The following is a 25,192-nucleotide window of genomic DNA, read 5'->3' as shown; positions in this document are numbered from 1 at the left end:
AGCGCAATAATGTATTCGTATTTGGAGAGAGATTAAATACCATTCAGTGTTACATTGAATCAGCTCAAGATCATTATTCCAAAAGGAGCAGCAACTTAACGCTATCTATCATGAACTTCTGTGAACATATATGTTCCATCATAACAGCGATTGTTGACTGTGGAATTAGCACTTATAAAAAAACCATGGGGCTGTATCGTTTTTTAGTTTTTTACGAAAAGAATAGACACGAACAAATTAGGCGTACAAATTAGGCTTACAAAACACGGTTACAAAAAAGGCTTCTTTTGAAAAATAATATGTCTATTCATCACAAACAAAAAAGTTCAATTAAATGAATATTTCTTATAGCAGATGATTTACAAGCGCATATACAAAAACTGTTTTATCATTCCGAAAATTTCCTACGGCCTACCTGGAAATTTCGCAGTTGAAATTTCGCAGTAGTCATTCAAGGGTCATATATGATGTCCTACAAATCATAACGTATTTCTTAGTACGATCCTTGTACGACTTCAAAGAAATCATACATGATCCTTGTATGAAATCAAAGAACTCATAACTGATAGATGCTACTGCTCATAGATTGGAATTATGTCAATTTTTTGCTCCGTTAATGGTTGCCAATGCCAATTAAGGCTTTATTTGTTCTTTTTGAAGGTCTCTATTAACATTTCCAATGTGTTGCATCATTTAAAATTTTTTGTATGATCCTTGTAAGACTACTGAGAAATCATACAAATCATATATGACCTAGTATGACTACTAACAATTTTGTATGATGAGCAACCCGGGTGACTTTAGTTATTTTCCACGAATTTAAAGGCCTAAGCTTGCTGACATCTAATGTGGCGTTTGTTTGAGAAGCGAAATTGAATGAAGCTGACCTGTAAATTGAGCATTTTCTCCCGAGAGGGTCTGTGAGGTCAGACAACTGGAAAGACAGAGTCTCTCTGATTTCAGATCGAATTCTCATTGAGTTCGGATCAACATTCTCATCTGAGTACCCTATAAATGTTCTAATTTTAAACAAAGAATAATAGGTGCTGATTCATTTTGATTTTGATTGTTTAGAAAAAAAAACTGGAATGACTGTTTTTAAAAGGTTTTTATAAGCGTCGAAATTGGACAGTCCCTAGCGAGCACTTTCAGGGGAAAAGTCAGAAACTTTTATAACCTAAACATATTACTGCTCTTTAGCTGGGTGGCAGAAGTGCGCTTAATTAGAACCCCCCCCCCATTTCCATAGCTTTTGGGAATATGGAATATTGAGACAACGATCAAGGTTCTTATAAAAAATCTTCCAGTGATGTTTATTTATTTACAAAAGAAATAATCAAAAAATCGTCGCCGGGTCAAGGTGTCATCGCCATTCAACGCAAAATTATGTAAGATAAGCGGTGAATGCGGTAAAATTACATAAATCAGGCGGTGAATGCGGTGAAAAAAACTTTATTGCTTGGTAGCGGTGAAATTACACAAGTTCAGCGCTGATTTTAGCGGTGAATTTACATAAATTCAGCGCTCTGAAAAAAGTGGTGTTCAAATTATGTGAGTTAAGCAGTGATTGCGATGAAATTACATAAACTCACCTCTTAACTTAGTGGTGAACTTACATAAACTCACCGCTTAGAAAAAAGTGTTAAAATTGTGTGAGATCAGCAGTGAATGCGGTGAATACAATGGGGAGTAATGGAGGAATTGTTAGATTTAAGCCCCCCGCCTAAAATTATCCCATAATCTTACATCTTTTTGACACTTTTATCAAAGCGGTGGGTATATGTAATTTCACCACTAGCGTAAGCAGTGAATTTTCAAAAATCAACACACTTCACTGCTATACACTTTACACAAATATGTAATTTCACCGCTAAAAATTGTAAATCATTCAAAAATTCACCGCGTATGTTTTACAGAAAGTAGAGTGAATTTGATTTAAAACAAAAATACTAGAAATTAGTCAGAGATGGCGCGTTGGAAGAAGTGCATGAAATGCACAATGTGAGAGGTTCGAAACTCTGTAAAACCGGTGAAATTTGGTGACTTTTTGTAAGTTCATCGCTTACTATGGAGGTGAAATTACATAATTTCATTGCTTTTCACCGCAATATTATGTAAGAAATTTTCGGAAATAAAAACTTTTAACCCTTATCTTACATATTTTTCCAATTTTTCCTCGACCCGGGTCACAAGAATCTTCAGTTGAAACAATTTTTGTGCAAATGATTATAAAATTGAAGACAAATTGCAGATTTGGTCCTTTTCAAAAGTTTGAACAGTCTCAACTTCATTCGATTCCAAACACTCTTAATTGGCTCAAACTAAATTTGGTAACAGAGAGACTTAAATTCTCCGTAGTTTGGATAAAAAAGGTTAACTTAAACTTTTTTCATTTAATAAGCGAAACAAACAGACAAATAAAAGAGAAAAAATATTGATGAATACAAGCACAAAGAGAAAAAATACTTATATTTCTACTTGGTTTTTGAGGACGTAGTAATGTAAATAAAAAATCAGATAATTGTTGGTTGGAAAAAAATGCTAACATTGATCTAAAATTCTAACAAAATTTGGTTTATCCATAACAGCCAAAGGTGGTTGCTTAAGATGCATAAAAATTGAGGAAGTTTTGGTGGATCAACGTTTAACAACTGCTGCCGTTTGTAATGCAGCTAATGAGAAAAGGAGTTTTAAATTTCCAATTAGTTTTTTCCCGGAAACAATAGTTTTTTCTTGAGTTATCATTGGGATTTTGACGCAGAAGAATTTTTGTGACAGCCTTTGATAACAATTTATGAAGTGCAGCGCTATTTGTTAATTTATGAAGTGCAGCGTTTGTTAATCAAACATGTATCATTTTTTCCCACAAATTTTTTTGTTCTAGTTGTTCTTGAAATCAAAACTTTACTAAAATCGATTACCAAAAATTATTTATTTTTTAACAGCACCAGGTCAAAAAATAATTCAAATACTTCAAAAGGCAAAATATCTTTTGATTAGTTTTCTTTGCCACTTTCAGAATGGAAAATGTTTTTTGCAAATCATTGTTGATTCTTTTGATGACACTTTATCGTCTCAAATTCTACTGCAGAGTATTTTTGCTCCAAATCCAAGTTCTGGATAGTCCCATTAAAGACTGCTCTTCGAATTTATCTAATGGTTTCTTAAATCTTTTAAGATAAAATTCTTTATAGGGAGTAATCAACTTCAACTAAAGGCCTCAATCTTCAGCTACTTATTTAAATAAATGGATCTTTCCGTTTGTGCCACAGTACGTTATGCACCCCCCAGTTACAGAGCACGTGTCATTACATGTTATCTCATTATGTAAGAATATGGCACGTGCGGCGTCGGGGGGGGGGTGCAAATAATAATGTGCGAAAAGATCCAAATAAATAAAAAGATTGATATACACAAAATGTAAACGTGACAGATGTGTTAGGTAACTGCTTCTGTGGAGAAAATATTGATTGTTGCATACAAATCTTGTTAGGGGATTAAAATTTGTGTTAAAGACTACCACCATTCTTGTTTTAAACAGAATCCATAAAAATAAAAACAATCATTGACTACAATTAATATACGTCCATTTTTACGCTCACTTAATTATAGTAAAATTTGAATCTCATTGAACATACTCTTAATAATTTTAACTGATCATTTTAAAGCATTTTCACTCATTCTTAAATTATATTCTACATATCTTGCCACACACTTCTTCCGCATGTATTATTGAAATTGTTGTTGTCAATTGTGTACGAAAATGGCCAGTCGGTCGTTTTTTTTTCACATCAATAGCAGAAGAATTTTTCTGAATTGGAAGAAGATCTGAATTTTGCGGTAAATGAATTAGATGAGATTAGAGTTAAGTTTCCAAACGCTGTATAAAAAGTACAATACATTGGAGACATTCAAAGAGGTCGGAACCTTTTGCGAGATGTCTTTACTGAATTGCAACTTCATGAATCCAATATGCGTCTTGAATGTTTGAAGAGTAAAAATTTTGAAGTATTCTGACATTGCACTTCATTTTTATATTTCTGGTTGTTGATTCGTTTCCTACCCAATGAAACGAGACTTCCTATGCTTTGCATAGTTATGCAAGATCTTTTTTTCCTGAACACAAGTATTTTTTCTTCAAAAACAGGTGTGATTTTTTTGCAAGATTTTTTAAGCTTAGTTTTTATAATATTTTCAAACTTGTCTGATTAACATCTTAATATAATGCCTAAATTTTAGAAATGAATGCGAAAATCCTGCTATTTTCAAAAAAAATTGGCCGTTTTTTACTAAGATCGTTATGAAGATCTTCAATTTTTTTCCATGTTTCCTTCCACTGGTAAAAGTAATTTTACACATCAGTTAGCTCAACATTGCACAACGTCCTTCTTTAAAGACCCAGAGGATTTCAACCAACTTCCGGGAAACACCTCGACACGGTATATCAATTTTGAACCTACTCTGTTCATGCAAGATTATACGTTATTTCACAAGATTCCTGCAAGATGTGAGATTCATGTTAGAGAACCGTCGCTTATCGACTAGGCACCTCCGTGCTATAAATCAAATCCAATGGCGAATATGATTGCGTTGACAGGACCCCCCCCCCCCCCCCCCCTCCAATTGGTATAACAAAGCAGAAAGGGATGCAAGTACTAACGGGATGAATATGATGAAAAAATATTGAAAGTCGAAACCACAAGAAAGCAAAGTAATACGACCTCCATTATCGTTAGCTATTTAATTTTACCTATCGAGGTTATCGTGACATTCAATAATTAATTAGTTCACGAAATGGCTTGTGGTTAAACTTTGACTTCTATAACAAATATTACCATTCATGATATTTAGAGTGCCAATGAACGTTTTACTTGAAGAAACTGGAGTTCAAAAAGTGAACAATTAAGTTTGCAGAAAAGAAACAACCTTGCAACAGATTAGGCCGAAGTGACATGCCACCGTGACCTCTTCTCACAGCGTACGGGATCAAAAGAAAGCGGTGTGTGTTCCTATGTTCGTTCTTAAGTTTGTTTTTGCTGAATCGAGGACCAATATTTACTCACAACGACGAAAAAAGGTTACGATATTATGTATTCTAAACGAAAGGAACCTGTAACAAGAAAAGATTGTTTCCGATTACAGGGCTTATTGTTCCGACCCCACTTGTGGGGGGGGGGGTGAACTATATACTCAAATGGGTTTTTTTTGTTCAGACAATTTTGGCCGATCGATATATTCATCTAAGAGTATTGTGAGTGGTATCATTAAAAAGCTCGTCTAGCGTAGAATTCAAAATGATTTTTCGGAAAGTTCGTTTTTTTTTCGAGGAGTTATCGAGGATTGAAGTTTTGTGTGAACACGGGATATTTGTCATGAATTTGTTCACTTTTAGTGTAATTTTTCTTTGAATTAAGATTATTTCTATAAAAACAGTATTTCAAAATTACATTTCATGTCACAAAATGAACCAATTTTCTGTTCCTAATTGACTAATGACGATAAAAAGACGAGTTCTGGTCTCATAGAGAAGTTCACTATCAAAAAAAATTCGAATTCTATTTGGGAGCTCTTTTTTGAGAAATCTTTTTATTTTTTTTGTTTGTTTAAGTCACCTAGAGACTAGTCGCTTTGCATATCGAGATTCTCATTATGAAAAACCTCATTTACAGTCAAATGAAGCTAAATGATTAAAAAATTCGTTTTCAAGGAATTGCTCATTTTTTTTGGCGTCGAGTTTTCGTAATTTTAAATGAAATTTTGGTTTCTTTTTGAGGTTTTACTAATTTTTTGATGTCCTATGGCATAGAATCAATGACTAAAAGTGCAATATGTCCCGTAATGAGCATTTAGTGAACCTATCTAGTGCTTTGAGTGGCCAGCTAATGGCTGTGAAGACTTTGAAAATAAGTTTTTTGAAAAAATTTTTAGTATTAACCAATCGTAATTCATTTTTATGAAACTCTAAGTCAGTCTCAGTGATGAGAGGACACTACTCCTTCCCACTGCAAACAAATTTAAAGTGGTTAGAAGTTTTATCTTCTAACTATTGGTTATATGACTTCAACGCCACAAGATTTCAAAAAGATTCTTGATATTTTCGTATTATTAGTTAGTTTAGACATCTTATCATATTATCCTAATATTGATAGGCTCTCTTGACATAAAGAAGAAGTTTATTTGATCAAATATAAAGTTTTCAGAGAAAAGATCTCGTTTTTATTGGCTTCAACATTTTCTTCTCGCATTTTTCTACTGAGTTTTTGGTTTTTGCCGGTTTTTGTTGCTGTTTTCATAGTCATTAGACTTTTTGTGATGTCTATTTTGATTACCTTTGCATGAAAATCATTCTCATGTTCCCATCGGGGCATACTTGAGTGTATTTATCGACTTCCGTTGAAAGCTATTGAATTCAATGCTATTGATTTTAATGGCTGACTTTGAAAAAAAAATTTCGAAATCTTTTTTGAGCAGTAACCAATCTCATACTCTTTTTCGTGAACAGTTAGTCAGTCTCAGTATTGACAAAACCCCCTGCGTTTTCACTGTAAAAATTCAATGTGGTTAGCGGTTTTATCTTCTATCTACTGTTCATATGACTTAAATGCCACAAGATTTCAAAAAATAAATTTTAAATTTTTTTTATTTTTGTATTATTTGTTTCTTTTGAAATGTTGTCACATTATGCGCTGCTATTGATAGCTCCCAATGGCTTAGAGAAGACGTTCAATGGATCACAGAAAAATGTTTCAGAGAAAACCGTATGGTTTGAATGGCTTCAACACTTGCTTCGCGCAGTTTTCTACTGAGTTTTTTGATTTTTGCCTTTTTTGTTGTTGTTTTCATAGTCAATAACTTGTTGTTAAGTCTTATTGATGACTTATGATTGGCAAAAATCCTTTTTGCACCATCGATGATTAAATTAGTGTACGTAGTGACTCCGTTCAAAGCTATTGAATTTAAAGGGCGCTGATACTATGAGTTCTCTATAAAAAAAACTTCGTCGTTTTAATGTATTTGTTCAAATTTGTTGATTTTTTATTTCAAATGGTTGAAGAAAAAGAATCCCATTACTATTAAAAAGCTAATTAAAAATAGGACTGGGTGAGGTCGAAGCAGCCAGTTTATAGCGAAAAGTCTTGAAGTTTATGATACACATTTTCAAAGATTTTTCAAATTTAAATTTTTCAGTTTTTGTTGTCCGTTTCGTCAACTTGTAACTTTTTTCATTATTGAAAGGTCCAATCCAAATTATTGTAACAATAAAACACATCTAATGATCTTATGCCGTCACTGACGTTTTGTATATTATGCGGATTCATAAAGGTTTTTTGAGTAGTCAATCTTTGTAATTCTTTGTCTTCTATCAACCCAATCGCGTAATAACAGATCCAATTGTTTTCAAATGTGGCCCAAGTAAATTTATATAATTTCTCAGTACCAATTTTTTAGCTGATTCAGTAGAAATAACATTTGAATTAAAAAGACGTAATATTCAGATAGTAGCTAATGATTTTGATATTCAGTGGTATCAATAGTTTGTGTTTTTGCAAATCGCTTGTAATTTTTTTTGCACCTTTAATCCGTTTTTATGGCTTAGTCTAACAAAAAACAGGTCTTTTGGTTCCGTAATGACTTTTCAGTAACTTTTCCAGGATTATTTCGTTAAAAGCTAATTGGTTTTAAGACTTTTGAAATTTCTTGGTTTAAAAAATGTTAACTAATTCTTGAATTTCTTCAAATTATGGGTTCTTTTTGTCGTTTTGTTACCTATTGTCGTTAGGAATAATTTCCATCTTCTGTATTGTTAGGAAAGAGTAATTTTTTTGTTTTCATTTGTGTTGAATTTAATTACAATTAGATGTCTTTTGGAATGATGTTGAGGAATTATTGTTTGTTGGTTTTCCTCTAAAGGTGTTGACACTGGATTTGCAAAAACAAGCTCGAATTTGAATTTGGGCATAATAAACTCTAGTTATAAAAGATTAGCATTATTTTATTGAGTAAATAAAGTAAAAACGGGTTTGTGTTGCAGCTAGCTGTGTTGCAGCACATGGAATCCGTAGCTAAACACTGATTGGCTGAAATTTGAAATGTTTGGTTTTCGCTGTTAACGAAAAACTCTTATAGAAAAATTGTGCTCGTTTACTCGGATGTACAGAAAAAAATGTCGAAAAATCTAAACTAGCAGAGAAATGTTGAATTAATATGTATTAAAGTTGAAACTGAAAACTTATTTCAATTTTGAGAGGGATTTTAATAAAAACTTTACACCAGTTTTGCTCTAAAAATATTGCATAGGAACTGAGCAATGATTTTACATAACTGAAAAGTTTCCTGTTAACATACGAAATTTGAATCTTCGCTGAAAATTCCTAATCTAGTTTAAAAATTAGGATTCAATTTGACTTATTTCGAACTTCGCGCGCAACCACGAATGAGATATGTAGGATCAATCTATAGTAATTAACATTTTACAGAGGTCGAGGTTCCATACCAAAATGACCCCTGATCAGACTGTCTTAGGCAGATGCTGCCTCCGATCAGACCCCAAGCGGACTAGTGTCCAGACTTTTGTGCGCTCGAACCAATTCTCATACCCTGTAATTTTGGTCCAAAAACTAACTATGTGCGCTCAATTGGTATCTGATCAGTGGTCACTTCCGTCTGGGTACCTCGACCCGGGTACAGAACTCACATTAAGTGCAAACCAAAGTCACTTTAAATTTGCGTTAAATCAGCTTTTTAAATTTGTCTTCATTCTTCATAGATGAGTAATTGCAAAATGTTAAAACTGCGAGAAGTACTCGAATTGCAGTCAACTTTCGGTTCATTAAAATTTTACGCCTTGTGGCGACCAATTTAACATATATGACGCAACTGCCGTTAATCTTGTGAAAACATAAACTACAATGTAGATTATGTTTCTATGAAAGCAGCAGTAGTATATAATTTTGAAGAAAGATTTTATCGTGTGTTATACCTCAGCACCTGTTTGTAATAATCTCTTCAAATACAACAGAGCAACTCTACTTGAACACATTCAGATTAGCTCTCGTGTGATTTTCAAACCAACTTTCAACCAATATACGCAAAAAATTAACTTGTAATTCTCCTCAAAGAGGTTATAACCACAACCGTGTTTTAAACACGTTCTTTATTATAACAAAATACAATAAATAAATATGATAAAACGACAATTTATAACGTAAACTATCATTTTTTTTCATAAATTATCGAACAAATATTGTAATTATTTCTTGATCGTTTCGTCCATTAGTTATAAATGGACGACAGTAAGAAACAAAAACGCTTGCGGGCGTCTCTAAAAAACCTCGAAAATGATGTCGAGTTTCACAAACAGAAGCAGTTAGATCAGTATTTAGAAGACACAAGAAAGAATATCGATATAGTTCACTACAGTTTTTTACCTCAAAGCAGATCACATTTCAAACAGCATAGTTTTGACGTCTATGAAGATGAAGTTGTCACCACAGCTAAATCGCGAATCACGAGAGGTACCAGTCGACGTCACCCGAAGCATCAACAACCTCAGCCTGCGTATTCAGAAACAGAGAAAGAGGATATGCAGCGAGAGATTACATTGCTTTCTATACAGTTAAACGATGCAGGTCAGTATGGAAAGCACTCGCTTTTATTACCCCACGTATTTTTATTATCAACTCCCTAAACAACCGAAAACAATAAAAAAACAGTTAACAGCCGCCGGTAATTTTTTTTCGAAAATAGAAATAAGCTAAATTATTATAAAATGTTAACAACTAAGTTAAGTTCAGATAAGTATACTTGAAAAAAATTACCGTAACTTACCTGAAATCTTCTGATAGTTTTGTCTTATCTTAGCGAACCTCATCTTTGCCTGAAAATACCCGAAGAATTAAGGAGCACCACCTAAAGTTAAGCTTAAACTTACCTCGAAAATACCAGTTATTTCCTTATAAAATACCTTAAATTTTCATTATTATGGTTTTTCCAAGGAGATCTCAACGTCTAAAATTTTGTGAACATCTGAGTGAATTCCGTTGATTTTGTTCACACTTTCCATAACTTTTCCTCAAGTTTTTGTCCACTTGGATTAAAATATGTTAGAATTGTTGACATTAGGTTTACTGAATCTGACTTTGAAAATATAAGGGGGTTGCTGAACTGTTTGATACGACTTTTTCGGTGCCCAAAAACGGGACTAAGTTTGTATATCTGGATGGACCATTTTGTGAATTAATTAGAGTGCTAGTTTTACTGCTGAGTGCCATGAGATTATTCTGGAGTAAAAACTTTGACCGTTTTTTTTTTGCTAAATCAAATCAATAATTTTCCAAATGCTTGACTTATTTTGGTCAAATCCTAATTTTTGTTGCTAAATTGTCTGTTTAGCTTTTAATTGAAATCACTACGTGTTTTAAGGGATGCGCAGCAATGGCAATGCTAGCTTTTGTCTCATTGAGGATTTTTACATTCGAAAACGATTTTTAACAGTGCAAAGTTATTTTTTTTTCTTTTTTCAAATTTGGTTTTGTGTTAAAATCACCAGAATTTTTTCAGATCAAGGCTCAATTATTGACAGATCTCATGCCAATGGAGCTAATCTATAAATAACACATGGATCCCAATTTTTATGGATCCGACAAAATGTATTTTCCTATTTTTTTACTTAATGTTTCTCCTTCATTGGTTGCTTTGTTTGACGTCTCATTAATTAATCTTAGTAGTCAATAATGCACTTCATTTCCTTAGGAGGTATTAGTAAAACTAAATAATGCTTTCAATTGATACCTAGTGTTCCGTATGGCTTTAAAAAGTTTATTTTGAGAATTAATCAAAGAAATTGTGGAAGTTGCCAATTTTTATTTTTTTTCTGTCAACCCGAAGCTTAGTGTCGCTAATAAAAGGTGCCAACTTATTTCAAGTGAATTAATATTTTATCATTCGAGCGGTTTTATATTTTTAATAAATGTTTTTTGACTTTGATACTACGAGTGTTGCATTATGATTTCTTATTTTTTTTTTAAGAAATTTGTCCATTTTTGAGGGGTTTTAATATCCTATTTATTATTCTACTTTTTATATCCGACCACAGACGACCTATTTTTTTCTATTTTTAAAGTTTTTAAAAAAAATATGAGAAAAAGTTATATGTTTTTCTTTACTTGCAAGCAAAAACTTGTATTCCTTTTTAAAAATCTTATTAAAATTTGAATACGTAGCTGGTCTATGGTCAGATAGTGAGATCTTCCGTAATCTGAGCCATGATCAGATCGTGGACGATCCCATTATCAGTCAATGACTCATTAGTGAACAAACTTTAGGCAGACTTTAACTATAGAAAATTTTTCAGTGTAATAAAAAAAACGCATTGAACAACCAGTGCGTTTTTAATATTCCGGTCATTAACGCACACTTCAACCTGGGAAAAATGAAATTTCACTGCTAAAGCCTTTATAATGTTTGCCCAAAAATTCATCACATCCGTTGCATTCTCATTGAATTATGCGGTAGCTATGTGATGAATTTTATTAGATAACTCACCTCATTACACTGCCTTTTTCTGAGTGATTCCTGGATCTGTGTATATGGGATTCTGGTTATGTCACGTTTATCATTTGATTTTTTTGTTTGATCTTTTAACAGGGCAGAGTTTCAAAGTTGATCTAAATCTATTGCAGCTTCCCGCAAGTCATCAAGACGAACCCTAAGGTCACGCTCCAGTAGAAAGGGAGGGACAGATTACCCCGATGGGGCAACTGGCACCCGAATGACAACAGCCTCGTCCTTCTCAGCTCCAATTCCCAGCGAACAGATTCCTACACAGGAGAAATTAAATGCGCGTTTGAGTCAGAGGAAACTTGAACGAGGATACAATGACTCGTGGAAGATTCCAAACAACAAAGATTTCACAGGTTTGGAAAACTTACCAATAATATGGTCCCAGGCAGAGGCTTCCACTCAGAGGTTTCAGTGGTTTTTCATACTTCTCATACTTCAAATGCCTACAATATCACAACAACCCCTTTTAACTCCGACCATTCTCTTGTTATCTTCGAATCAAACCTCCCATTGAAATCTGAGAGTGACAACATAATAACGATGAGAAGTTTTCGATTTTTCTCACGCTCTAAATTTAACAGAGATCTTGCCCTCGCCGAATGGTTTAGAATGTACCAATGTGAGAATGGCAACGATATCTTTGATTCATTCATCGATATTTTTGAGAAAATTGTTGAAAAACACGCACCAATTCAGAGTGTTAAAAAAGGGGGAGAAGTTTCTAAGAATTCTAAGCCCTGGTTAACACAAGAATTGAAACATTTGATTGCCCAAAAACATTTTTTGTTCAATAAAAGGAAAAGAAGTCCTGACAGCGAGACGTACAGTGAATTTAAGCGCTTAAGAAACTTAGTTAATAGGAGACTAAGGGAGGCGCACAACAATTTTTGCATCAATTTCTTCCAAAAACTACCAACAAGTAAGGAACAATGGAAATTCATTAAACAAAAGACCAGTCCGAGTGAAAAAGTTGTCAAGGTTGATGAAATCAGATAAGACAGTGGTGAAAATTCAAGGGAACCAAAAAACATTGTCAATTGTCTAAATAGAGCATTTGCTAATCTAGGAGTTTTCAAAGGTTCGGATATTGCTTGTAAATACACTGATAAACTTAATATACCTGAATTCACATTCAGAACTGAGACTGGAAAAGAACTTTATTCAGTCATTGACTCGCTTGACGATAACAAAGCAGCAGGACCTGGTGAAATCTCAATTCGACTCATAAAGTCTTGCAAATTAGCTATAGGCATACATCTACAGTTCGCCTTAATGAGTGCATTAAGGAGAATGTTTTCCCAACTAAAATGAAACTAGCCTATGTAACACCAATTTTTAAAAAAAGTGATAAATTAGATAGCACAAATTATTGACCTATTTCTGTAACCCCGAGTTTTGCAAAAATTTTTGACCGCCTCCTTTTGACTCAGATAATGGAGTTCATTGATAAGCATAAAATTATAAAGAAAGAGCAATTCGGATTTCAGAAAAAAAAGTCTGCAACAGATGCAGTTCTAGAACTGGTTGAAACAGTTTCGGCTAATTTAGATAAAAGCAAACAAACTGTGGCTATATTTCTAGACATTGCAAAAGCGTTTAATTCCATTTCGCATAACATTTTCCTTAAAAAAATTGAAATGTATGGTTTTTCCCAGGAAGCGAAAGAGTTATTGTTTTCATTTCTTGCCAACCGCAGACAAAAAGGTAAATATTAATGGCGTATTCTCTGATTGTGAAATTTTGAATCACGTTGTGCCACAAGGAACTGTTTTAGGACCACTCATTTTTCTTTTAAATGTGAACGATTTCTCATCTAATATAAACACAACGGAAAAGGTAATTGAATTCGCAGATGACACAAGTATTGTCTGTTGTGGACAGAAAGGTAGCTTACATGGAAAAGTCGCGGAAATTTTACAAAAAACAGAAGAACATGTAGAGATGAACAAACTAACTTTGAATACAAACAAAACCGAATTAATCTTTTTTCTCGCGCGATAATTCTGATTTCGGATCTATTTCTTACAAAAACGAAGTTCTCACAACACAAAAAAGTTGCAGATATCTTGGTATTCAAATTGACGGGAATATTAGTTTTGAGTAGCAGCTGAATAAAACCCTGAAAAAGATGGCTCATGCTATAAGATCAATTTACCTTATAAGACATCAAGTTCCCCTGAACGCGCGCATTCTTCTTTTAAAATCACTTGTGCTTACGCACTTATCATTTTCGGCAATCTTTTTTCAAAATTTATCTGCAAAAAACCTAAAACGCCTTAACCGACAGATTAACTGGGGTATAAAGGTGTGCTTTCTACGCAAAAAGTATGACAAAGCGAGAGATCTGCTAATCCAGACAAAAACCCTACCAGCTAAGCTAATAATAGGAAAAATGTCGCTAATAAAATTTTATAATGATATCGCTAGGCCAGAAAATTCTGAAAATTTTCACGGGTATCTGAGTCTTCATCAAAATACTCAAAAAAATCAATTCAAAGTTAGACAAAATGCCGAAACAAGCTTTGGAATGAATTCGATTGTTCGTCAATGCGTACAAAAATGGAATAAGTTAGTTACCACATTGGCTTCGGTGGGCAAAAAATGGAAACGTTTTTAAGAAAATGTTGAATGATTTCTTGCTCCCACAACATGAAAAAATTCCTTTGAATAGTAACGTAGGAGCTTTTAAAAGTTATTTTTATTTTTAGGAAGAAAACAATCGAAAGAAAATTTTAAAATGTGATTCTTTAAGAAAATTGTTGATGTTTATTATATTATTTTGTTTGAATGATTTGAAATATTTTTTGTTTCAGGTATATTTAACCGTATGGTTATAATTTTAATTTACTTGTTGCAAAAAAATGGTCATGCTACTAAAGTTGAGATGACCGTGCCTATAGTCAGATTGTTGTCCAGACACAGAATCTAATCTTTGATTAGATCATTTTTCGGACTTTAACCTGTTATCAGACCATGTAACACAGATAAGGAGCCCAGCTCTATCGTTTAAACCCAGAGTTTGACTTGTGATCAAACTGTTTGACTCAAGATTTTGATCAACCAAATCCTTCCCTTATCAGAAAAAACTCCAATGCCGGTGATGAATTTTTCTGGGGTTTACGATCAGACCCTTGTCCACACACTTGTCTACGAACATTTTGTAAAGCATATGCAAAACATCTGAAAATCAGATATTCTTAACTCAGTGAATGAGTATCCAACTTAGTTTTGAAAATTTGAAATATGAAAATCAAGTTAATCATAAACATAATGACAAATATTTGCTGTGATATCCATGCATTATCGATTTTTGGTCCATTATCAAGGAGCTGTGAATTATTTTGCTTCAATTAAAGCGGGCTGCTTTTAGCGTTAGCGGCAAATTGGATGGGTTGATAATCACACAAATGGTCTTTGGCTGGATTTATAATCCATATATCAGAAGTTGACCTCAACCCTAGTCGAGACATTATCGGTTTTTGAGCACAAGAAATCGTCGGGATCGTCATTTTTTTCTAGCCAAAAACGATGAAAGATCCTACAATTTTTTCGGTGGCATCATTGTTTTTGTTCGGTATATTTAACCTAAACAAGATTCCGTATCGTCGTTTTTAAACGTGAGATTCTGCATCGTCAGATCTCAAACGTAGGCAAGTCGTTTTTAAACGCAAGAGATACTAGAGGAAGATGACAAAGAAAAAGAAGCGAAAGTAAAGTAAATGAAGGGAAGGGAAATGAGAGGAACAAAAAAACAACGAAAAAAAGAAGAACAACATCCCAATTTTGTCCAGGGAACAATTCTTCTTTTTCTGCCCAACTTTGATTTGAACCCTGTCCCTCGCTTAACAACCATTGCCCTTTTCCCTTGCGCCATCACTGCCCAGTGTTTACTTCTGTTACCATTTCTAATAACCAAACTTCTGGTGGGTGGCTAATTGGCTAGTGTGTTTTTGGTTTGCGGCTTGCTCAAAGAGCGCAAAACCATGTGCAGATTAGCAGCTTGGAAACGGCGGTACAGCACGTGTTAAAGCGCATGCGTTACAATTGGTTCTAGCTCTATGGACAGTTAAAGTAGGTGAAAACAAAGTGGATAACCAGCGCGCTCAATTGCGATTTAAATTTAACAGTATGCAGAAAAAAACTGTTTAGCAAAGAACGTCAAAAAAGATAGATAGAGAAAGCAAGAAAGAATGTCAGGTTTGAATGAAAAACAACAATTACCAGTTTTTTGGGTCAATAAAACAGAAGCCATTTTTCAAATCAACTTGGCTGCGAACTCAGGCCTCTCGCTTAAAAGCCATAGGTCTGATCGCTTACGCTACCAATTGCGTCTATTGCTCTATGTAGCAGCAAACTTTTGGTCAACCTATTGTTGGCTCTGCTGTATTGCATGTTTGATGAGTGGTAAGACTTGTTCAGATAACGCGCTTCTAAATGGTGGCAAAAAGCTTCTCAAGTTATTTGTTCTACGTTACGCTGCAACTTTCAGGAGCTTTTAAACATGAAAAAATAGGAGCCAAATCATAGTGACATAACACAATTAAGGCAAAAAAATAACTTAAATATAAAGAGGAGGAAAGGAAGAAAGAATCACAGGAGTGGATGAAAAAAAAACTACTATAATTTTTGCACCAATATAAGTAGACAAATGTTCAACACTAACTCGGGGGCGAACCAATGTCCCTCGCTTAAGAGTGATAGGTCTCATCCCTTACGCTAGCTAAGCGTATTGCATTTGACTACTGATCTTTCTATATACGCAATATTTTAGTAAAAGTATTTATTGGCTCGCTTATTTATGCTACATGGAGGTATAGCCTATGATCCGCTCGGCTGCAGCTCTAAGAGCTGTTAAAGCACTCGATGATAGAACCGCTGTTAACAATTTTGCACAATTGCGATTTACATTTAATAGAATCAGTAGATAGGAAAATATAAATCAACAAAGACAAGGAAGATTTAACGAGAGAAAAAAGAAAGACAAGAGTCGATAATTGACAACAAATACCCATTTTTGGTTAGAGAACTGAATGATCATTTTGGGCACTAAATCGGTTAGGAACCCATGCACATCACCTAACTGCCGTAGCGCCTTATCCCGGACGCTACCGATGTGTAATGCATTCGTTATTTGCTCTTTCAACATCATCTATTTTTTGGTCATTGCTTTTAATGTTCACCTGTTTCAGCTAAGCGGCATGCTTAATGAGCGGAAAGTTCGTGCAGATTGAAAACCAAATTTTGCTAGAGAAAAAAAGCAAAGAAAGAAAAAATGAGAGGAAGCGATATTAAAGGAACAAAAACAACGAAAACAAAAGAAGATTGTCATCCATATTTGGTCCTCCAGGGAACTATTCTTCTTTTTCCGTCCAAATAGGAATCGAACTGGTTTCTCTCGTTCAACAGCTTTTTTCTTTTTCCTTTATGCTACCGATGCCTAGTGTTTACGTATTTTACCCTTTCTATTAACTAAATTTCCGGTAGGTGGATATTTGGTTTACGATTTTTTGGCATGCGGATTTCTCAAAGAGAGCAAATAATATCCAGATTAGGAAGTTAGAAATTGTGGTATAGCGCGTTTGAAAGCGCATGCATTAAATTCGGGTGTAGTTCTACGATCATTTAAAGGCTATAAGGATAAAACGAACAACGAATGCGCTCATGTGCAGTTTACATTAATAAAATATATAGAAAAAATTAATTAGTAAAAAAAGGTGATAAGGAATCGTAGATAATAAAGAAGAAAGCTAGAAAAAATACAGGATTAGATTGAAATAAAAAAATTGCCCGTTTTTCAGGTCAAGGAATCTAATTTTTAAATCCAATTTTATAAAAAAGGCGATTTTTTTAGTGAACTTGGGTGCGATCGCATTTTCCTCGCTTAAAATACATAGGTCTTACAAGGTGCAAATTGCATTTGTTCATAGCTTTTCAGAATCAGCAATATTTTGGTAAATGGATTCAATGGCCCGCCTGTTTTGTTAATCATAGTGAGCGGAAAACTTGTGCAGATTTTGAGGCAAAGTATGACAGATAGATTGGAAAGAAAAAAGAAAAAAAACGAAAAAGAACGAATTAAAAGGAAAAAAAGAAGAAAAGAAAAAGAAAAGGTAAATCTCAAATTTTGTTCAAGGAAACTGTGCCTCTTTTTCCGCTTTTAATTAGACTCGAACCTGCCTCTTGCTTGACGGCCAATGATCTTATCCTCTAGTACTACAAACGCATATTGCTTACATCTATTGTCCATTTAATGAGCAAATTTTTGGTTTGTGGCCAATTGGGCTGCTCGTTTTTATTATGCGGTATGCTTTATCAGCGCAAAAACGAGCGAATTAGGAGTTAGAAAATGGCAAGACAGCGCATTTTAAAATGCATGCCTCATACACTATGCTGTATGTTAAAGGACTGTTAAACCGTCTCAAGATTGGATCTTAAACACGGTGGTAGAGCATTGGATCTTAAACATGGTAGTATGGAGATAGAATTATTAAATAGATAGATAAAACAAAAACTCTTTGGAAAAGAAAGACAAGAAAAAAAGAGAAAAAGAAAGCAAGAAAGACGTACAGGAATCGATGACAAACAACAATTACCATTTTTTTAGTCAATAAAGCAAGAAACAATTTGTGCATCAACACGGATTTGAATTGAAGCCCCTGGCTTAGCAGCCAAAGGTCTGATCACTTTCGCAACCAATGTGTATTGCATTTGTCTACTGCTTTTTCTAAATCAGCAACAATTTTGTCAATAGCTTCAATTGCTCGATTGTTTTGGCAGGCTTAAAAGGCACAGAACGTGCAGATTAATGATTATGCTGAATGGGAGCCTTTATATGGCGAAAGAAAAATATTGGAAGAAAGGAAAGGAATAACGAGAAGGAACGAAATAATGGAACGAAATAGAAGAACGAAAGAGAAATAAGCAACTTCTTAAATTTGTGATCCAGTCACTTTCGCACCTTTTTCTGCCTTTAAACAGTGTCTTGTCTATGCCCATTGCTTGACAGTTGTTGGTCATATCCTCTACGCTACCGATGTCTATTGCTTACGCCTATCAATCTTACTAATGATCAATTTGTGATCAGTAATAATTTGGCTCGCTTGCTTTTCAAATGCGACATGGTTTATGATTGCCAAAAACTTAGAGCTTAGATAAGGTGATATAGCCAGTTTCAAAATACAAGCCTTACGCTAGGCTGCATGTTTAAGGAGGGAGAAATAAAACGTGAAGATTGGAGGTTAAACATGGCGGTTCAGCATTCGAGTTAGAATTAATATATAGATAGATCAAGAAAAAAGATTTAACAAAGAAAGATAGGAAAAAAATAAAGAGAAAGGAAGATAAAGCAAGAAAGAGAGACAGGAGTGGATATAAAACAATAATTAACAGTTCGGTTTTTTAGTCAAGAAAACAAGAGCCATTTTGTGCATCAACTTGGATGCGGACTGAAGTCCTTGTTTAACAGCTATAGGTCTTATCACTTTCGCTACCACTGCGTTTTGCATTTGTCATTTCTTTTTTCTGAATCATTAAATTTTTGGTTAACGTTTTTTATGTCTCAAAACAATTTGTTTTGAAAAGCTTAATGAGCGCAAAGCATGTGCAGATTAGGAGCCAAAAAATGGCAAAAGAGAAAGGTTGAAAAAAAGAAAAAAGATAAACTGAAAAGAACTAAATAAAAAGAAACAAAAAAACAGAAGAAAAAAAGAACCAACGTTGTAAATTTGTGGTCCGAGTTTTTTGCCTTTAAACAGACTCAAAAACCTGCCCCTCGCTTGACACATATGGGTCTTATCATTTACGCTATCGATATCTACTGCTTACGCTTAATCATGTTTCCAATGATCAGTTTTTTGGTTAGTGGGTAATTGGTTTGCTTGTTTTTATTATGCGGCACAATTTATGAGTGCAACAAATGAGCGAATTAGGAGCTAAATTTTTGCTGTTTAGCGCGTCTCAAAATGCGTGCTTCAAAACTATGCTGCACGTTTGAGTACCGTTAAAACAAAGGAAGGAGGTTTGGATCTTAAATATGGTGATACAGCATTCAATTTAGAGTAATCATATAGATGGATAAAGAAAAAATTTTTTAACAAAGAGGTGTAACAAAAAATAGAGAAAAAAAAGCAGAAAAAACGACTGGATTGGATGAAAAGTAACAAGTATCAGATTTTGAGTAAAGAAAACAACCTCCTTAACCGCCATATGTCTTATCGCTTACGGTACCGATGTCTTTTGTTTTTTCTGTATCAGCAAATTTTTGGTTAATGTTTTCAATTTTGCGCTTGTTTTGGCAAAATTAATGAGCGAAAGCATGTGCATTTTAGGCGCCAAAATATGGCGAAAGAGAAAGACTGAAAAATAGAAAAACAAAAACAAAAAAGAACGTAAAGAAAGAAAAAAAAAGATCCAGATTAAGAAAAGAAAAACCGACTTCTCAAGTTCGTGATGCAGTTGAATTTATGCGCCTTTTTACGCCTTTAAACAAACTCGAATCCCTGCCCTCGCTTGAGTCATTGGTCTTATCCTCTAAGCTACCGATTTCTATTGGTTACACCTATTGAATTTTCAGTGAGCAAATATTTGGTTATCATTTATTTGGCACGCTTGCTTTTGCTATGCGACAAGCTGTATGAGTGCAAAAAAATGAGCGAATTAGGAGCTTAGATGTGATAATATAGTGAATCGCAAGTCGCATTCAATACGCTAGGTTGCATGTTTAAGGACCGTTTAAGCTTGTAAGAAATGGAGCTTAACCATGGTGTCACAGCTTCCGAATTAGAATTAAAGTGTAGAATTGTATCGTCGTTTTAAACGTAAGAGATATTGATACCTATTTAATTGTAAGAGATGTTTGGTATCGTCGTTTGTCATTGCGAAACAGATTCACTTTTGCCGTTTTTAAACGCAAGAATTATTCGGCATCGTCGTTTTCTTGAATCATGATACTAATAAATAATATTGTCGGAAAACTATTTCCTTAATAAACCAACATGAAAGATTCTCCTTTTTTCTGGCGGTAACTACTTCCTTCTTTTTCATCCAGACTAAGGACCGGCTACGACGGAGTTATGGGCAAACAACCATTGGAGCAAAGAGTCCGAGCAAAATGGCAAGAACCGCGCCCTAAATCTCTTCAAACAAAAACTAAACAAAACAAAAAAAAGCATAATATGGCTAAAATATTGGTAAAAATAATCTCAAGAAAACTAACTTTTGAGATTTTCTTGGATTTTCTGGCGGCGGTGTTTTCCTCCTCTTTTCTTATCCGGGATGGGGACTGGCAAAGGCGATTTAAAAAAAATAACTATAGGAAAATTACTTTTTTTGAAGAAATGCTTTTCAAAAAACGGATATTTCCAATAGAAATTCAACTATGCTTTAGGTAACACGAAGGTATCCAGAGATGCCACACTTCATCGAGAACTACAAATCACTTGGATTTGAAACAAGTGATTCAATTTTTTCGTATTATTTAATTTGGATCATTTTCACATTAGGACCTTTTCTTCTATACTAAAATTCCCTAACAACATACCAAAGGTTTTCTGCGTTGACCAACGAACATGCTGACACTTTCTAACGTATAAAACCTCAACGACTGAACTTAATTACCGATACTAGCGAAGTTTTTTAAGTCTCTTATCAGAACATGCCGAATCTGGCTAAACCGTACATGCCGGAACTTTCTTACGTTCCAGATCAAACATACCAAATCTTGCTAAACTGAAAAAATCAAAACTTTTTTACGTTTCCGACCAAGCATACCGACAATGTATTACGTTTGAAATTGAACACTGAATTGGGCTAAACCAAACAATCCGAACCTTTCTTACGTTCCAAATCAAACAGGCCGATGATTTCTTAACAAACCGAACATGCCGATAATTTCTCACGTGGAAAACAAAACATACCTTTTGCGTTTTTTTCGGTCATCTCAACTGGGGAGATTTTAGATTTGTATGTTATTTTTACCAGGCAAAATTTTGAGCTCTTTATCTTGTCGGACCTTCACGAGAACAAATTGGACTCTGATCAGATTTTGCTGCAATCCCCTGTGATTCTGAAATTTTATCGTGTAAAATCTGATAAGATGCTGCAAAAAATCTCTATCGCGTAAGATCTTATCTGGTCTTACACGACAAAAATTCTGCCCTGCGTGAAATTCAATTGTGAAAGATCTGATAAGATACTTATCAGATCTTGTAGGATAATAAATCAATTTGCTTAATTGTTATCTTATAAGATCTGAAAAGTATCTTATCAGATTTTATAAGATAATAATTCAATTTTGCTGAATTGTTTTTTTAACAGATCTGATATGCATCTTACCACATCCCACACGATAAAATTCAAGTATGTGTCAAATTTTTATCGTGTAAGATCTCATGAAACATGTTTTAACGATTTCATTATAACAGTATAACGTAGTCAAGTTCTTATGAAAGTAAAAAAAATAATCGGTCTATTAACCAATTTGGAAACAAAAAATGTTTGTTGATTCTATTTTGACGTCAGTATAATACTGTATCTTAACTAAGTACTATGGCTAAACTTAGCAGTCTAAGACAGTTTTGGTCTTTGAAGAAAATTATAATTACTGCCTCAGAAAAAGCCCCTAACGCTCGAATAACTTTTTTCACCAGATCTTATAAGTCTCAAAAGCAATATAAGATAATTTTCTCTTTGTTGCTTTGATATTTAAGTGTTTCAAGCTGTAGCTTATGTCATACCCCTAAGAATTTTTATCGTATAAGATCTGATAAAAATCTTATTATTAAGATGAGTCATAGTTTTCCGAATGTTTATCTTACAAAATCTTGTAAGATTCTAATAAGATCTTACACGATAAACTTTTTAGTCAAGCAGAAATTTTATCGTGTAAGATCTTATAAGGCATAATTTTTTTCTTTTAAGATCTGACAAAAGTTAACTTTTATCGTGTAAGATCTTATGAGACCTGATAGACAATTTTTTATCGTGTAAGACTTGATAAATTGTCTTACAAAGTCTTATTCAGGCGACGCATAATCTTATAAGTACTTGAAAGACATTTTTGTAAGAAATTTGTGAGATCTTGCACAATAAAAATTCTCAAACGTCAGGGAACCATTTCCCAGACTATCGTGTGGCCAAAGGTCATGTAAAATTCGTTGTACTGTACGCATGGGTGCCACATAATTACTGAAATTGAATTTCCGTTTAACGGTAACGGGAATTATGGTTCTCGTACAGACCGCGTTGTTCAACAACCAAAAGTGTGTTCTCGAACAGAAGCTGTTTTTCAAAATTTCTCGTTTAGTGATTAACTTGACCTCAGCTAGCAATATGATGCTTGTAACCATTGTTGGTTTTTGAATTTTTTTTCAAAACAATGTTATTGGCCTCTTCATATCCGTACTAATTTAGATTAATTATTTTTTTACCATCTAATTCTTTTTCTGGAAATGTAAATTTAAATACCCAGTTGTATTTTTTTTACCGTTCCGAATTACAGTTATCGTCAATTTGAAATTGGTCGCTGATTTTTGAAGCAAGAGAATGAATGACACAAAATTCTTTTTTTTCGAATTAGAGTAACCAAAAATAATCGATATCAATTTAATATAGCAGGTCAGAATCATTGACCAACAAATTTCCGTTTATTGTAATTTATTTGACTGCCTCGGTATCCAGGCTGATTAATTTATGGTCACAAAATGAAAAATTTTGCCGCATATACGAAACACGTATGCGTTAATTTTCAGGAATTTGGGGATCGCGACGCCTGTATCTTCAGAAGCTTTCCTCCAACATGTTTGGAAACAATTCAGGCGATTATAGATCCCTCGATTCCAGATGTCACGGAATCCGCCATGGCATCGCAAGTGCCCCACCCCAGTTTTTTGCCCGCGAGAACACTTTTTCAACCATAACTCCCCGAACAAAACCACCCGCAACCGCAGCTACAAGACCCATGACCCGAAAGCCAACAGCACCCCCTCAGACACGAGGGAAACTTGTAATTTTACGTGACACAACTCTGAACAAAATCCCATACGCAACTAAAATGACTCTGGAAGAAATTGCACTGCCATCGAGCCCGGTACGACGCTCAAAGCGGGTGACATACCTGACGCACGATTACAGAGATACCAGTCCTTTTGAAGGCCACGGTACGAAAATTCCTGAGAATGCAAGAGGAGTTTATATTATGGCCAATTGAGAAAATTTTTGAGTAACAAGATAACCTGATTAATATGGTACGAATAGTTGTTTCCTATCATAGTTTTCCGGTTTTGAACGAACTTGCTACTCTAGTAGTTATTTGGGATCTCAACAATCGCCTTGCCTGTAGTATATAGTAGAGAGTTCCTCCCTCCCCCCCCCCCCCCCCCCCCCCCCCTCTAAATTATACTCAATCAAGATTTTACATAATAATCATACAATTATACATAATAATCAAGATTTTAACACAATATTACGGTTCAGATTAGGTATGATTGGTCAATAAATTGCTCGCTTAAAATCTATTTAAGATTCGCCTCCCCTTTTGCAATAGAGCAGGGGATTTTCGAAATGATCCATTATCCAAATTTTGGAAAATTGTTTCTCGCAAACTGTACTAATTAGATTGCTTCTGCAAATGGCAGCTTTTTAAATTATTGGCAGTTTTTTTTTCAATAGTTGCTCAGGCTCTCGTATTTGATGTCAGTTAGTCTATTTGCTATGAGGGGAAACAACTGTAACAGGAAAAAAGTTGTAGTTGATGTAGATTGAGAATTTAAATTTTGCATATATATATCATTTTTGACGATCTTCTGAAAAATATCATCATGAATGTATGTCTAAGATCTTGTAGTGAAGTTTTTAATGTCCCAAAATTGTGCCACAATTATAGCAAAGAAGTGGGGTTCATTTGAGCTGAATAAAAAAGATCTTTATGAACAGAATGTGCTTCTGTACCAAAAAAATGTCTGGAAAACATTTAAGAGGAGATTCAATAAATTGAATTGAATTGACATGAATTTGGTTACCAGCGACACAACATTAATTAAACAAAACAAAAATTATTTATTGAGAAAAATTACGCCTGAAGGAGACAAAGAGACACTGAAGAGACAAAAATGAAGATTTATTATGTGTATTGCTATAACACAAAAACCTTTTACATAGGGTAAATGCATAGGGTAAGTGATTAAAAGACCATTGGAGAGTCGGAAAACCGTTTATCGCACTCTTAACCATTAATTAGGCCAAAGATCATTGAATTAATGCCCTAGTTTATTGAAGACGGTTTTATTGGGAAATCTTGCAAGAAACACAGGACACATGCCTTTACTGCTGCATGGGCTTCTACATCTTCTAAAATCTCCCAAGAAAAAAAGAAAAGCCCTAAAATTTCTAAAGCCAAAACATATAAATATGATTACCATCAAAATGCGTAAAAGGGGGCACGCAAAGGGTTGGGGTTGACGCTACAAGAGTAAGCCAAGTAAAAAACAAATAAATAAGAACATCAGCAAAACACAAACACAAACGCATGAGAAGGGGGGCGTAGAAAAAGGTAAGTTTGAAGCACGAAACAAAAAAAAAGCGAAAAAGAGAAGGGTAGGGTTTAAACAAGCGCTGCACACAAAGGCTAAAAGTA

At 34.2% G+C, this 25,192-nt stretch overlaps 1 protein-coding gene across 1 annotated transcript; it reads left to right on the top strand.

The window, feature by feature from the left end:
• Positions 1–8,973: 8,973 nt before the first annotated feature.
• LOC142356565 (uncharacterized) lies at positions 8,974–23,916 on the top strand. Its single transcript, XM_075408438.1, has 3 exons — positions 8,974–9,629; positions 11,682–11,915; positions 23,310–23,916. The coding sequence occupies exons 1-3, from the start codon at positions 9,284–9,286 to the stop codon at positions 23,765–23,767; spliced, it is 1,038 nt and encodes a 345-aa protein (XP_075264553.1). The 5' UTR covers positions 8,974–9,283; the 3' UTR covers positions 23,768–23,916.
• Positions 23,917–25,192: the final 1,276 nt, after the last annotated feature.

The sequence above is a fragment of the Convolutriloba macropyga genome, unplaced genomic scaffold (assembly GCF_964194025.1).
Source record: "Convolutriloba macropyga unplaced genomic scaffold, txConMacr16.3 SCAFFOLD_576, whole genome shotgun sequence".
Lineage (NCBI taxonomy): Eukaryota > Metazoa > Xenacoelomorpha > Acoela > Convolutidae > Convolutriloba > Convolutriloba macropyga.
This window is presented reverse-complemented; position numbering and strand designations above follow the sequence as displayed.